The following is a 16020-nucleotide window of genomic DNA, read 5'->3' as shown; positions in this document are numbered from 1 at the left end:
AGGAGGGTGTACAAAGGTCCTTAGCAAGGGGTTTGGGCGTCCATCCCAAACCTGGAGCTCGAGCAATGCATTCCCAGCAACACACCCTGCAACCTCAGCCCAGAAAAACACAAGGGAAATGCTCACCCAGGAGCAAGCAGCACTGTGGGAGGAAGTACAATGCCTGCAAAAGCAAGGCTGGAACAGGTCGATGAAGGGGCAACCTCGTCCCATGAATTCACAGCTGCTTTATGCATTGCAGTGATTTTTGTAGCACCACCTTTAACATTTTGGGGTTTTAATTCCCATTGTAAGCCTGGATGTGCTCATCATCCCTTTAAAACCCTCATCTCCATTTTTATATTTTCTAATCCTGTGACTACAAGCTCTAAAGCTTAATTATGTAGAGTGTTTTAAAAAAATTATCTCTTTTAATCAAATCTAAATGCAGGGCTTTTAAATTTCATTGATTTGTCCCCTCTCCCTGGGATGAGGAGCACTGTGAATAGCAGCCCACAGGCTTATTCCCCCTCCCCTGCTCTACAGCCACAGCACCAACATGCAGATTTTTTTTCTGTTTCCAACCTGTTTCAGCAATTTTCCCCATCAAAAAAAAACCAACAAACCCAACATTATATTTGAGGCAGAAGTATTGAATCTGAGTGCTAGCTGTGATTAGGGACTTTCTCATAGCAGCACTCCTTTCCCTCCCTGTATTTTGGATTGCTGCTCTGCTGTTGGTCGGGAGGTTGGAGGTGTGCAGCCCCCCCTATAGCACATGCCATGCAATGTATAAGCATACTTATTCCCAGCAGCATGGCTTATGCTCTTGCTCCCAACCAGGTTATCTCCCCAGTGTTATTCCTCCACAGGCATCGGGTGCCTGCACGGCTGCCAGACCCTGGAGTGGAGAGCAGCAGGATGCTGGTGGTAACACAAGCCGCCTCTGTTTGCCACAATGGCCCCTTGTCCCAGCACCATCCCCTGCATTTGGTGACAACGCAACAAAAAAGAGGTTTGAAGGAAGTAACTTTACAAATGTTTACAAGAAAAATCATCCCAAAAAGTGAGAAAAGTGGGGGCAAAGTGGGAAACCATCCCTCTAATAAATTCAGGAGAAGGCATTGGAATCCTGGGTAGTCAGGAGAGGAGCAGCAAGGGGACAGGGCTGGAGAAGCAACACTGTCAGCCAGTGTCCCCCTGCTCCTGGGGACAGACTCTGGCCCTCCCCCAGTCCCACTTCCCCAACTGCACTCATGTCATGCCGAAAGTAGCTGGCATCTGCCTGTTCACCGTCTCGTATCAGTTCCTCACCCACAACCCAAGGCCACCTTTCCCACCTGCCTGAGGGGGACTTCACCCCTCCAAATAAAGGAACCTGATCTCCCTCACAGGGGACAGAAAGAAGCAAAACACTCCCAGGAGAAAGGTTTTTGGTGTGTTTTTCCTCTTTCACCCACCACTATTTGCATTTTGCTCTCAGTTCCCTCCCTGGTGGGGGGTGAGCCCCCACTGAGACGCCCTGCCTGAGCCCTGCCACCCAGCTGCATCCTCCCCACCAAACCCCTGTTAGCACACAAGATGATGAGGAGGAAGACTTTGAACTGTGAAGAGCAGGGGTCAAATAATCCCCGGGCAGGAGCTAAGCCCCAAGGGCAGCACAAAACATCCTGGCATGAGGGCACACCTTGGCCAACCACTCTGATGCCACCAGCCAAAATTTTCACGTGGCCCCAAACAGAAGGACATCAGCTCACCAAAGATCTCCAGGAACAGCTTTCCCTGTGGCAGTGGCTTACAGAGGGGAAGGGATAATTTAAAAATTTTACAGAATGATAATAATTTGGCAGCTGCTTATCATTAAAGAAACGGGATTTGATCTCCCTGCCCACCTCAGCTGGGCTCCAGTGGAAGCTGGCACAGAGGGACAGCCACTGATTGCTCCTCAGCATCATGGGGCTGAACCAAAGGAAGGACCACACCAGAGGAGACAGCCAGCACAACTGGTTTTTCACCTATAAAGCAACCCTGGCAGATCAGACCCAGCACTCGCCAAGTGTGGGAAAGCCTAGGAGTGGCTGCTCTTGGGAGAGGCACGAGCCACTGTTTCCCACTATTGGGGGCACATACTGGTCCTCGGGGGCACCAGGGCCATGCCTGACCACCACTCACTCCTCTGCCTTTCATTCACACCACCCACAAATCCAGCCATCAGGATGCTGCTGGTGACCCCTTTCCATGCCGAGGGAAGGGGCACCCCTGATCACCAACGAGTTTTTCAACCCTTGGCCTTCACACAACTAATCCTTGAGCCGTTCCTAAATGGGAAGGCACCACGTCATGCTGCTGGGATTTGCCTGGCCCCAGCACGTCTCCTTTCCCCCTCGCCCACCGCCAGCGCTGCCCATAGGATTTCCTCAGGAAGGAGTTCCTGAAGGCTTACACACACAAAACAATCATCAGCTCCAAAACAACAGAAAGCCCTACCTCTTTCCTCCCAAACCCCACAGCACACACTGAAATGCATCCTGAGCTGCTGTCTCTTGCTTGCTCTCACCCCATCAGGTGCAGAGAGACACACATCTGTCCCAGTACCCCATCTGTGCTCAACACAAGCACCAAGCAGGACCTGAGGATGCACCCAAGGAGCCCACCTCACTCCCCACCCCAACCCTTTCTTTCCCCTAAGCACCAGGGAGGGATGCTCCAGCAGACCTGGACTGACCTCTGCAAGCCCAGCTGCACACAAAGCCTCCCAGGTGACATGTGGGGAAGAGGGACCCCAAAAAACATCACTAGTTTTGGGGTGTTTCTCCTAAAAGCAGCCTTTCTCCCATAGCTGCCCATACAGGACTCAGCCCCAGGCACTTAAGGGCAGCACCACACTAACACATCAGCACCAAGCTGGGACCCAGGTGGGACTGGGGCACCTGAGCCCAACTCACCCCCAGGGCTCCCCCCTTCTCAGAGGAAACAGAGCCCAGCAGACACCAACCAAGGGAGAGGAGGGGAGGGAGCTGCTGCCACAGAGCCCGACAGCCCCAAAAACACCAGCTTGGTGTTTGTCCCCCACCCCTCCAGGGGTCATCATCCCATCCCATCATGCTCCTGCCTCTCCTGTTCTCCTCCAAAGCCGGAAAGCCTATTGCTGCTGCTAAAGTAAATACCAAGGGCTGCTATTTTTATCTAGCTCACGACCAGGCATGCTTTATTTTTGGTGTTTAAACTGCAGGCTTTTTTTGTGGGAGGGGGAGAGGGAGGGGAAAAGGCAGAAGCATAGAGGAAAAATGAGAGGAATGTTTCTCCGGGAGCAGAGTTTTCCATTGCTTACTTTAAGCTGGGCCAGCTTCTGCAAACAGAAATTGCAACCAGAAAGCAGAACAAGCAGTTGGGGAGAAAGGTGTACCCACATCTACAGTCACTTTGCATCTCCTTCCATCTCACCATGTCGAGGAAACCCCAAATATACCAGTCCTGGGTGCCAGCTGGGTGTTATCAAAGTAGGAGTAAAGCTCCCAGTTGTGTAATGGGGCAAACTGATAAATAAATCAGCTGAATCTAATGAAACAAGGGGGAAACAAGAGGGTGTTTCTATTTTCAGCATAAAATTAGTAGTGTTTTCCAAATAAAATCAGGGGTTGAGGGGACCCTGGAAGAAATGGAAGTTATCGGGGGGGCTGTTTAGCATGGGAGAGGCTTTGATCTTGCAGGTGAACACAGAATTTGGGAAGGATGGATGGAAAACAGGGGCTGGAGGTGGGATTTGATTTCCAACTGGTCCCAGGCCTGGGCTCAGACCGATATCGCATGGTGTGACAGGAGCTTGTCTCATCCTGGCTTAATCAGTTCCACAGCTTGAGGGGCACCAGCAAACAGAGAGATGCATAATCTGGAGCAGCAAGTGATTCATCGGCAGCTGAGTCATGGCTTCCTCTCACCCATTAAAGTTTCTGAAAAACAAAGCACAGTCCCTTGGAGACCAGATATGCTGGATGCCAAACAAAACTAGGAGGTGGCAGGTTTAACCCCCCGCCCCAAATGTACTTTTTCCCCATAACACATGTGAAGAAGCTGTGGAACTCCTCGCTGCAGGAGACATCCACAGGGTCAAGCATCAAATGGTGTTTATATTCTTTCAAAGCATCTGCTGTGGACCACTATAGGGAAGAGGATGCCGGGCTAGACAGATCCATAGTCTGACTGATTGTATATGTATATTCTTGCATTAATTCCAAGTTTCTTTAAGTCCATCCAATGCTTCACAACTTGGTTTAATTGTAGCACCTCACTTGATGGCATCAAGACTCTTCTTTCCAGGTAGTAGCATCACAACAAGCTTAAATGCTGAGGTCAGCATTATCAGTGCTACCATCTCTGCCACTTTGTAGGAGGGGTGTAGCAATGCTCCTGCCCCAAAGCCAAGCAGGTGCCAAAGGACCATGCTCAGAGGGCCCCCCAAAAAGCCAGGGAAGGTGCCCAGACTGGCAGCTCCCGCCTGGGTAAGGCCTCTGCCAAATTAAATTAGTGACAAGAAAGTGCTGAGCCCCAGTGGGGCTGTTTGCCCAGGAAACAAAGCAAACCTCCCAGCCACGGCCGCAGCAGCACTGCCGGGAATGGGCAGGGTTTTCAGACCCCCGAGTCTGGGGCCAGGCGCCCCCGAAACTGACACCTCCCACCATACTCGCCCTTAGGGACCTCTAACAGCAAATATTTTCAGGCAATCCTGTCAATGGTGGTTTCAAAGGTGATGTTACGCTATCTGGTGTGTTGAGTGGCTGGGTGTCCCCCAGTTGACTGCCAGCACCCAGGTGGCCTCTTCTGCTTGCACTGGGAAGGGTGTTTCTGGAGAGTGATTGAGCAGGATTCCAGATGGGGTGAGATGGGATGGAGTGAGCTGGGATGGGTTGAGCTGGGAAGGGGTGAGCCATGAACGTGGTGCAAAGCCTAGGGATCTCTGTCCTGTAGCATAAAAACAAGGAAAAGTTTCTTGGCCTTAACAAGCAGCAAATCTTTAGGTAAAAAAAAGTTTGGTACTTCCCGCAGCACGTAAACACCTTGCCAAAGTCTACTAGGAGGCACCTAGCACAAGCTGTAGCCTGCAACGTGCGTTTCCTGGGGTCTCTCACCCCTCCAGCCCCAACGTTAGGATGAAGGCAGCAGGAGGGAGGGCAGCAGAGGCAGCCAGGGCTGGCAGGCAGCTTGCCTCCATCCCTCCGCCCCTCCTATCTGCCTCACTTTCCCCATATTCCCACCACAGCTCTGCTCCTGGCGCTGCCAGGGCATGGCATCAAGCACACGGGGCTTTTTTCCAGCAGCCTCAAATGGTCAGGCAGCGCCAGCTACCCCGGCCCGATAAGTTAGCACTGAGGCCAAAGCAGAAAAGCAAAGCCACTGGCTCTGGAGCATGAAGGAGGGCGAGTGTGAGGGGTTTGCAATCCAAAAGGATTCAAGTCGGCCAGAAAAATTCCAGCAAAACATTTTTCTAGTCACAGCTTGCTTGGCTGTCAACATCGCAACACTGTGTGGAGACCACTCAGCCCTGGACTGGAAAGCAATCAGGATCCAGTGATTCCTGGATATTCCTCATACGAAGATAAAAAATAAATAAGACGGAGAGAAAGGAGCAAGTAAAAACTGGGGAAGCAATCCAAACTGAACTGAAATAAAATTTCAAAAATACTGAACCCCTGCACAACCTGGAGGGCCTTCCTCGAGTTGAAATGTCATTTGTAATTTCCAGGGGTGCATAGCACCCATAACGCCGCTGGGTGCTGCACATGGAGGAGAGCAGCCCCCAGGACATCCCCTCCCGTGGGGATGCTCGGTCGTCCCCTGCTCTGCTGCAGCGTCCCCTTTCCAGGGACAGAGCGTGGACGTCGGGGCAGGGGCTGTGGTGGCGGGGTGCGTGGTGGCCACCCTGGCGCTGCATTTTAGAAGGAGCCTCCAAACAACAGGAGCAGCATTGCCGCCCCCGCAAACCCTCACCAAACACCCCCACACACACACACCCCCAAAAAAAAGCTTCTGGGGACATCTCTGCTTGCACCTCCCTCCCGAAGAGAGAAAACACTTTGTTCTGTCCCTCTTCCCAGCAACTTTTGGCATATTTCAGGCCTGGTTTTGTACACACACACACACACACCCCCATGCCTCTTTCCCAGACTGAACGACTCCGACCTCGCCAGCCCTCCCTGAGCACCCGGGGTCGGCGGCGCCCGCGGACCCCGCGAAGCACCGAGGTGTCTGTCCCCCGCCCACTTCTGGGCTTGTGCAAGGCGGGCTGTCCCAGGGAGGGGGCCGGGGAGCCCCAGGTGGGGCCGGAGGGCGGCGGGGCCGGGCCGGGGGCGGAGGCAGGCGGGACGGGGCGTCCCATTTCCTCCGGCCGCCGGGAGCCTCCGCCGGGACGGGACGGCGAGCCGAGGGGCTGCGGGCACTGAGGTAGGTTGGCCAGGGGGGTCCCCGGGACGGGGCGGGGGAACCTGCTACCCGCAGCTGCCGGGCATCGCTCAACCGGGCTGGGCTTCCCCGGGCGTTATCCTTGGCTTTATGTTGCCCAAATACGGGGGGTGTGTGTGTTATTAATGTTTCTTTTTAAGGGCACATCATCTACTGCCTGTACCCCCGCGGGTGGGCAGCGGTGCAGGCAGCTGCCTGCCGCCATGGGGTCAGCTCTGGGGATGGGGCTTAGGCAGGGGCGGTGGGAGCGTGGCACAGCCTGCCAGGCAGATGCTGGCAGAGCCAGGTGGGGACAGTGACACTTGAGAAATGGCGATGAAGAACAACCACCTCCCAGGGGACGCTTGGCAGAAGAAGGCCTGCCCAGCACCGGGGGTTTTGGGCCGCAAAAGGTAGAGGTAAAGCTGCGCCAGCAAATTTTGCTGTTACTTCCGCCCCGGAGAGCTGCAGGGCTGGCCCAGGTGATCTGCAGCCCCCTGTAACCAAAACCGTCTGTGATCCACGTGGCTTTTCTAAAAGCAAAACTGGTCTTTTGGCCAGGAGTTGCGCTGATCCCGGGGCCCATGGCAGCCACGCATGTACAGATGGCGAGGGCAGAGCAGGCTCCAGGCTTACAAAATAGTTTCACTTTAACCCTCTTATCCGACATTCATATCAGAAGTTTTCCAAATCATTCCCTTTAGGGGATAAAAGCATCTACGTGCGGCTTCTGGCTGGAAGGTTTGATGGCAGTGGGAGTAAGATGAAGCTTTAGTTGGTTTTGTTTGTTGGGTGGGGGCTTTTAGTGTTTGTTTTTAGTGTTTGAGGAAGGTCTCTGAAGCCTGCTGTGAGTTCTGGGAGACTGGCGGCAAAACTCTTATTCACCATTTCCAAAACAGTAACATTCAGTCCCAGCTAAGGAAACTGCTCACCCTCAGTGTCAGGTTTCATCCAGTTTTCCCTTAAGTCTGCAGGTGCAAATGGGAAAATAGATGTCACTCCTGCATGCATGTGTAGCTGTGTCTGCGCTCGTCGTATCAGAGAGTTCATGGGCTCTGAGAGGTTAGCCTCTCCTAGCCTGACCCATAGCTATCACTGCCAGTGGAAAATGGTTATAAAGTTGATCTAAAGCCAATGACAGAAGGAAATGGTCGAGTTTAATACTGTGATTCTTGCTTTGCTACCAGTTAGCATCAGTTGCATGAAGCGAGGTCTCAGTAGAAGTGAGGTCTCATCTGCATTAAGGAAATAGGAGTGGCTGCAGGTCAGGCACTTTTGTGTCGCCTCTGCCTGTCCCAAGTTGGACCCAGACACCAAGCATCGGGGAGTGCAAATAACCTAGAAGTACTCAGGGCCAAACCCCATGGGTTGTGGGCTGTAGGTCGGTTGTCTTCCAGAACTGCTCCTGCTTTCAGCGTGGATATAGGGAGAAGCACCTTAAAGCGGCCCAGCTTCCACCTGAGCCAGGCTACATGTCAGCCAAGAGAAGCTGGTCGAGCTTTGTTAGGCTGGAGAGGACTTCATGCAGACATGCCTGCTGAGAGCTGAGCCTAAAGGACTTAACTGGCAAAATCGGGTCTGGAAACACAGCATAGCATAGCAGTTTCCAGCCTTTTGCCCCCTGGTTCCAGTGAACTGTAACTTTTCTGCGAACTCTACCTCCATCCCCAGCCGCTGTGGTTCCTCTGCAGCGCACAGGATGTGGGCAAGCCAGCATTGCCGAGGCAACCCCTCTGACTCAGGCTGGCAGCCCTTACCCCCCCCAGCTCAGCCAGGCAAGCCGTGCACACCAATGGTTTGTGGTGCCATCCCAAGCTGGCCCTCGAAAGGAGCTTGTTTTCCACCCACGGCTGCCCGTAACCCTGAGGGAGTGGCAGATGCTCCCCACCCTTGAAAACCAGCTCCTTCAGAGCCACCATGGATTAAAGAACCTCATGTTGGCGCCCAACTTTGATTAAAACTTACACAAGCTGTGCAAGCCCCAGCCATGCAGAGCTGCTGTCAGATGGAACCGTCCATCCCTGGCTGCAGGATTTTCCGAGCAAGTTACCATGTCAGCTTTCCCCTGACTTGCTGCCAGCACTGGCTACCCAAAAACAAAGAGCTCATTTAACAGGGCGTTTAGCAGCCCTCACAGAGACACTACCCTGTCTCTCGGTGCCTCCCTGGCCCCAATTTTTTTGTCCCATACCTTGACCCACAAAAAACAGCCGACCTCCCAGCTGCAGCTCCACGTGTGTTGGGCACCCACTTCACACCCATGGTGGACCCCAGCACAGCTCTCCCCGTTCGTCCCTTCTCTAAAGGGAGATGTTGCTGTCACACCAAACTGAGCAGCAGCATGAATTTTTCCAAAATGCAGCTCCTTCCTGTGCACATAGGCTTTCAGCTGGTGATGGGTGGCCTCAGGTCACCCCTCAGAGTCGTGGCTCAAAAGGCACCAGTTTTTCTACTTTCCCCTCATACCACACCCCCCCCCTTTTTTTTTATATTAAACTGGAGAACCCCTTTATTTAGCACACAGACATCCCTTCATCTACAAAACAAAAGGCAATGAACACACCAAAAAGAAAAGGCATTTAAAAACCAGCTGCATAGCTGTGCTGAAAGGTGGCCCCAGGATTTCAGTGCTGCTTGCTCAGGGCTGTGGCAGGTACCTCTGCCTTCCCCTTGCAAGGGATGCTTGGCCGCATCCCTGCTGGTCCGGGCTTGCCCAGTGCGGCTGTACGTACCCAGCTGGGCACTTCCCAGGAGCAAGCAGCGAGGGTCCCTGCGGTGCATTCAGCTCCAGTTTAAAATGGAAACATTTCAAAGAGCTCTGCCTTTTTTTTTTTTTTTTTTTATTCTGTAAACAATTAATTACAAGTTTAAGAGGAAGTTCCAGCCCTCCTTCCCTCCCCAGAAGTTGAGACACAATAAATAAAAAGCAGCTCAGCGCAGGAATAAAATTGTACATCCTGTTTTGTCTGAAATGAAGGTGGTTGTTGGGTTTGGGTTGTTTTGGTTTTTTTTTTAAACTTCTTTTTTGGAGTTAAGTGTATCATAGGCATCCAGCGTTCCTGCCTGGATAATGAGCTGTCAGGATATTTATGGATAAATGGCAAACCTGCTTTATGCAGATGATTCAGGCTGAGGAAAAGCTGCTCTGTTTGTGTTGCAATTTAACCTTTACTACAGCTGTCCTAAAAAAAGGCCTCAGTTCAAATGAAGGTTGGGGCAGGGAGCAGTTTTAAGAAGCGGCTCTCACCGCTTCCCCCTTTGCTTGTAATGCCTGCAGGCAGCAGATAGCAGGGAGCACTTGCTCATCTCCCCTGTGAGCAAAAGCAAATCTGTAATGCTCACCACCGGCTCTGGGCAGTGGGTAGGAAGGGGATGGATGGGATTTCCATCTCCAAGCCCTCGTTGGTAGCCATGATTTCTCAGGTGGAGGCAGTGGCAATATCACTGTCCTCTGCCAGGTAGAGGAATGAGGCAATGCAGGGAGCAGCCAGTTTTCCAAGGCCAGGAAGCCGCTCAGCAGCAGAGGTGGGGTGGAAAAAGCCCTTCTGCCTCTTGCAACACCATCCCTCCCTCTTGGGGGCATGCCTGGCACCCCCACTGTGCAGCTTGTCTACCCCCAAAACAACCCCCACCGTATATAATTTTAATGCTAGCCCTTCTAGCAAGCAAGAACTGGAAGATGCAGCAGAGTGGACAAAAAATCCAGCAATAAAACATTAGCTACAAATGTCTTTGTTTAGCCAAAGCCCAAGCCACCTCCCAGAGGTCTGTGTTTCATTTGGTAAATCTCAAATGGGAGTTTTTCAGAAAGGCACCCACAGACATTTGTATGTCCATTTTCATCACATTTCCCAGGCATATGTTCAAAAGAGAAACCACCAGCTAATTGTGGCCAGCTCAGCTACGCTTTCGTGCAGATCAAAACAATAAATTCGCAGCGGTCAGTCTGTTTCTGTGTGGGGCAGGGAGGATAAAACCTTCTCTTTACGTAGGATCTGAGCACTTGTGAAGTCCCACATGGAGACCTCAGCATCTTCACTGAAGGATTTGGCTCTTGGGGTCCTGGCAGTTGGGTACAAAAGCCAGCTGCCAGGGGTGGCTGGAGAAACAAGACCCAGTACCGCTTTGTAGGTCCCAGAGCAATGTTTCTGAAGGCAGGTTTTCCCTTGGGAGCTACCTTTTCAGGGGCTGCCTTCCAGCTCCCACCTCAGCAGGGCAGCCCTACTTCCTCCCCAGGGCATAGGCAGCAGCACGAAGGCTATGGTTAGGGTTGGGTGGGACTCGTGGTTTCTTTTTTTGGCAAGGCAGGCAGCTTTGTTGTTCGTTAGGAGGTAGGGTGTCATTGCAAAGCAAGGCAGGAGGCACAGTGGTGCTGGAGCATCCTTTCGCTTGGGACAGGGGCCCAGCTCCCAAAACACTCAGTTTAGCAGGTGCTACAACAGCAAAAAATGTGATGCAAAGCAAGGAATGGTAGCGCTATAGACAAGGAGGCTTTAACCAAAACCAGCCTGGGTCTCCTTACCGTTCCTACCTAGAGGTGCCCAGGGTCTGTGAGAGCTGCCAGAGGGAGAGCTAGGGAGTCAGTGGTCACAGGGGACAAGGGGAGCAACCCCTCCATGATGCCTTTGGAGTTCAGGGTATACCTTTTAATTTTTGGTAATGTGGAAGCATTGGCTTTCCTTTTACTGCACCTCACTTTCACCTCCTGTGCACATGAGGCTTTCTGCATTCCCTCAAGAGGCTGTGGGGCTTGAATCCCAAAGGCTGGCAAAGACACTGATGTAAAATGCTGAGCGAGGGTGAAACATGGTATTAGAGCTGGATACTGCTCCTGCCAGCTCTTCATCTGCACAGCACATAATGTCATGATCCTCATGTCGAACCAGAACTGCAAACTCATAGCACAAAGCCCCCTGCCATACTCAAAACCCCCAGGAGCTTTGCCTGGCCGAAGGAAAGGAGGAAAGCCATGACCAGAGGCAGCAGCTCCCTACCCCTGCAGACGGGCTTCCCCAGGAGCCCTGCCGCTCAGCAGCACCTCTCCCTCCTCAAGGGAGAGGAAAACCTTACGTCAGGCTGCAGAAATGCTCCTCGGCCCTACCCAACCCTTGGAGCAATTCCCAGGTGAGGCACTGTGGAGGCTCCTCCGTCCACAGCTAACCCTCGTCCTCCCCCACCACCGCCTCTGTGGCCAGCCCCGGCAGCTCGGAGGTGGCCATGGGTGCAAGGGTACTCTCTGGGGTCCACCTGCCTGACCACCACCTGCGAGGCCCACTGACCATAGCCTCCATGAAAAATCCAGGTGGTTTAACCACAGCCCCCACCCCAAACCTGCCAGCAGTGCCCTGGGTGCCAGAGTGGCAGGACTGCACCCCAGCGTGGTGCCCACGACAGGCACACCTTGCCTCTGCACTGCCCACACTCGGGACAGTGCCCTGCCTGCAGCAGCTGAGCTGTCTGTCCTGGTACATGTATGTCTGCTGCATGACCCAGAGAGGACCACGAGAAGTGGTCTGCCCAAAGCAGACACCCTATCCCAGGGTGGCTCAGAGGTAAGGAGAAACCCATGACACGTTGACTCTTGGCTCTGATGGCAGCGGTACCACGCTCTGCAGTAGTCCCTTGCCCAGTCCAGGCAAGTCCCTAGACAGCAAAGCCCCCCTGCAGAGCATTTCTCCTCTGCTAAGAAATAAGCCCTACAAAGGGCTGTAAAGGCTCCATGCTGTGGCTGCCAAGCGAGGGCTGAGATGTATGTGTAGGGGGGCCAGGATTTGTGCTTGGCCAGATGCCGAGGCAAGTAGGGATGCCCAGCCAAAGCTCTCCTTGTCCATCCCCACCACCAGGAATGAACCCCAGGAGAGGTTGGGAGGCTGTGTGTCTCGGATGGGGACACTCAAGGAACGTGACTGATAGCATGGCCCGGTCCCCTGCGGCAGCAGAATGCTCACCCTGCTGAGGCTTTGGCTGTGCTGGCAGCTCCTTGGAGAAAATTGCTGAGGGAGCAGGCACCTGATCCATGTGGTTTCCTGTCTCTGCAGGCACCATCCAAGCATGCTTGTGGAGCCCTTTGGCTGCTTACAGGAGCTGAACATATCCCAAGGGGCCTTCAAGCAGAGGGAGCAGCACAGGAGCAGCCTGCCCAGGAGCCAATATGGAGCAGAAGATCAGCTCTTTCTTTAATTCCATCTTGGAGCTCATCCGTACCAAGCATGAGGAAGGTGTCTTCAACACTGTCTGCCTGGCTGTGCTGATGGGTCTGCCCTTTGTTGTCCTCATTGCTTTCATTTTCATCTGCTGTCACTGCTGCTTCTGCAGCCGGAGGAGAGAAAGCAGGAAGAAAGGTAGCACCGGCAGCAATGGGCAGCTGCATGCTGAGAGGAACAAGAAGAAAAAGAAGAAGAAGAAGGATGAAGAGGACCTGTGGATCTCTGCTCAGCCCAAGCTGCTTTTGCTAGACAAGAGACCGTCCTTGCCCATCTAGTGGACAGTAGGGTGTTCAGGCCCTCCCCTCTGAGATGCCACCAGTCCCTTCAGCTGTGCGCTATGAGGGGTGAGGAGATGCCAAAGCTGCTGCCACTTTGTGGTGACTTTCAAAAGAGGCTGAGCCCAGCAGCTAAACAGCATGTTGAAGGGCCAGCAGAGAGCAAAGCAGTTGGGCACAGGTTTATGCAAACACCTCCTCCCCCACCATGACAGCATGCCCAAGGGCAGAAACCCCTGCAAAGGACAGGCATGTACACGGACATGTGCCCCGCTGAGCATGCAAGGGTGACTTGCCACCAGCCATACATACCTCCTGCAACGAGCACAACGCACGCGCACCAGGCTGGCATGCAGCGAACTGGGTGCAAGGCTCTCCCTCTGCACTCATGCGCAAGCACAGGCACCATCGCACGGACGAGGGTGCACAGAACCATGTGCACTCAAAAGTCTGAGCCACCTGCGTGCTCCCCCTGCACAAACATGGATGGCAGCATGCGAAGCAAGCACAGGCACAACTCATTTGCCTGCCCTGCGGCAGAGATGGCACGACTTGACTGTTTAGGCTCCATCCAAACCCAGCTCACATTAAAGAGGCAAAAAAAGCCAAGTGCAGTTACCCCACACCTCAGAGCTGTGCCATCTCCCTGGCCGCCAAACCAAAGGTGGCTGAGAGCATCTGAAGACAGATGTCCTCAGCCCAACCTTAGAGACCTTAAGATGCCATCTTAAGCAGCTAAGCAGAAGGGCGCATTGCCACCCAGGCTAGAGGCAGGGAGGGGAGAGGAGGCTGCAAGACCAGACCTTTTGCACCAGCACTTAAAAGAATATCTTCCTTGAAAGACTGTTTTATACAGACTTGCCTTTAGAGAGCCCACCACACTACTGCAAGAGCAGAAATGCAAGCTGAGGCTGTGTAAAGCCTCTTGGCTATGGGCATTAGAGTTATTTAATGAATGACTACTAAAGAAGAGCAGGACCAAAGGCCCCTCTGTTGTGGGGCTAGGCACACCGAAGCAGTATTGAAGCAGCAGACATGCTTTTCCGGCACACTCAGCAGTCCTCTCTCCCTGCAGCCCTTGCGCCGTGCATTAGACACACAGACCCATGAACACGCGCTGATGCCACGCGGGCAGCTCTGTATGCCATGCAGAGGACTTCTATATGGCCATCAAACCATCCAGCTCTGGGATTTAGGATATGCTGTAGGAGCAGAGGGAAGTAAAGTTCATGCCCACAGTCATCCCTTACCCAGGGATGCATCACACAGCTGGACCCCGCTCCATCCTCATCTCCCTTGGACGTGTGATGGCTTGGACAGGCACAGCAGCTAACAAGACCACATACGGCTCTCCCCCTGCTCTGGTTTTGACCCTCTGCTCACCCTATGCCCCACGCCTGCATGCCCAGCCTACCTCCTGAGGAGCTGGGGGCCTCCTCCACCCCCAGCTGTCTGCCCTGCCAGGCTCTGTCTCCCCCAGCCTTTTCTGCCAGCGAAGGATACACAAGTGTGATGAGAAGCCCCATCACATCTGGGTTTTGCCCTGTGTCTGTTTACTGGATGTTTTCCTCCCACTTTCTTCTACTACTTAAGCTGCTGGAGCAGACCGGAGCTGCCAGCCAGAGCCAGACATCTGGGGGGATAAACAGCCAAACCCACGTGGGCAAGCCTGGACGGAGCTGATGGACACAACCGCTTCCAGCCCAGGCAAGGGTGATGCAGCCTTTCCGCAGCTCCCAGGGCACACACTGGCAGGGGTGGGGCAAAGCCACCAGTTAGACATTGCCACTGGTGCCACCCAGTCCCAGCGCAGCCTGTTTTGTCTGACTTGGACAGGGCAGTGATGTTAACATCACATCACGGGGTTTGGCTGCGTGCGGCTGTGCTGGTAACAGCCAGGAGGCCAGGCTCCTCCTCACACAGCCCTTTAAATTGACCCCATATGTGCCTTATTTTTCCAGCTTGCTTTGTTAGCACTCAAATACGTGACTCCTCCTCCAAAACAGGAAGCAACGTATAATACTATAAAAAAAAAAAAACAATCAGGATTTGCCGCACCTAATCCTAGAGAGAAACATGCAGGAATAGGTTTGATCTCTGCCCCAAACCTCCAGTTCAGCCAGGACCTTGGAGAAGCAGCACTGCACTTGTATTATTCCTTCCTCCTTCCCTCATTTTCCCCCATCCAGGTACTTTTCCCAGCCCTCCTGCCTCCAAGCTCACCAGGTGGGCAAAGCAGCCACCTCCCGCAGGCAGAAGAGCTGCCCATGCAGGTGCTCTTGCTGCAATCCAGAAGCACCAACAGCCCCTGAGGAAGGGTGGTACTGCCTGGAGGGGAAAAAAAAAAAATAAAAAAATCGGAGTAAAGGGAAACGTGATGGGAGGCCACAGCTTACCTGAACAAGCAGGGGCATGGATGGAGGTAGCCAGCTCCAGCAGAGTACAGCCTACCTGGTGTGGAGCCGTCAGGCTTTGCATGGCTCCCTGCAAGTAGATCCTTCTCCAGAAGGGTTAGCAAGTAACATTTCAGGTGAGGGCAACTGATTCTTATAAGAACCAGAGATCTGTCAAGATAATGTCTCTGTTGTGTCACATACAACGTCTCCAGTCCAGGCTTTTGGGAGTTCAGAGCCAGGTCTGAATTTCAAGAACTCCCCAAAAATCATCATTCAAACCACACCTAGGCTGGGCAAGGAGGGACCAGGATACAACCCTGCCCTGATTCATCCGACCAGTGGATGGTTCAAGCACCTACACCCCATAAAGGACAGGGGCTGACTTGCTCAAGGGCTGCTGTTTTAGCCAAACCATCCACTGAATCAGCTGCTTCTTAAGACAAAAGCAAAAGAGCAGCAACAGCCTGAGGCGCACCAGGACCCAGCAGCCAGGCAGCAGCAACCCCGCAGCACCCGCACTCGACAAGGCAGCAGGAGATGCGTGGTACAGAAGCTCCGCTGCATGGGCCCTTGCTCTCCAGACACCTCTGCGCTGCCTCCCCACAACTGCATTTCAGTATCAACCTTTTATTTGCCTAAACAGTCTATGCAACGGGGGGGGTGGGGGGGTGGGATTTGAAATGTTTCTTTTTTAAAACAAAAATAAATTACTCTCAAACTGCAAACAAA

The 16020-nt window shown here is 53.2% G+C and overlaps 1 protein-coding gene across 1 annotated transcript; it reads left to right on the top strand.

Annotated features, from left to right (window-relative positions):
* The first annotated feature begins 6317 nt into the window (after positions 1–6317).
* KIAA0040 (KIAA0040 ortholog) lies at positions 6318–16020 on the top strand. Its single transcript, XM_064454442.1, has 2 exons — positions 6318–6417; positions 12453–16020. Exon 2 carries the CDS (start codon positions 12566–12568, stop codon positions 12893–12895), a length of 330 nt encoding a protein of 109 aa, XP_064310512.1. The 5' UTR covers positions 6318–6417; positions 12453–12565; the 3' UTR covers positions 12896–16020.

This window comes from Phalacrocorax carbo, chromosome 6 (assembly GCF_963921805.1).
Source record: "Phalacrocorax carbo chromosome 6, bPhaCar2.1, whole genome shotgun sequence".
Lineage (NCBI taxonomy): Eukaryota > Metazoa > Chordata > Aves > Suliformes > Phalacrocoracidae > Phalacrocorax > Phalacrocorax carbo.
Note: the sequence above shows the minus strand (reverse complement) of the source record. Positions and strands in the feature narration are given on the sequence as shown.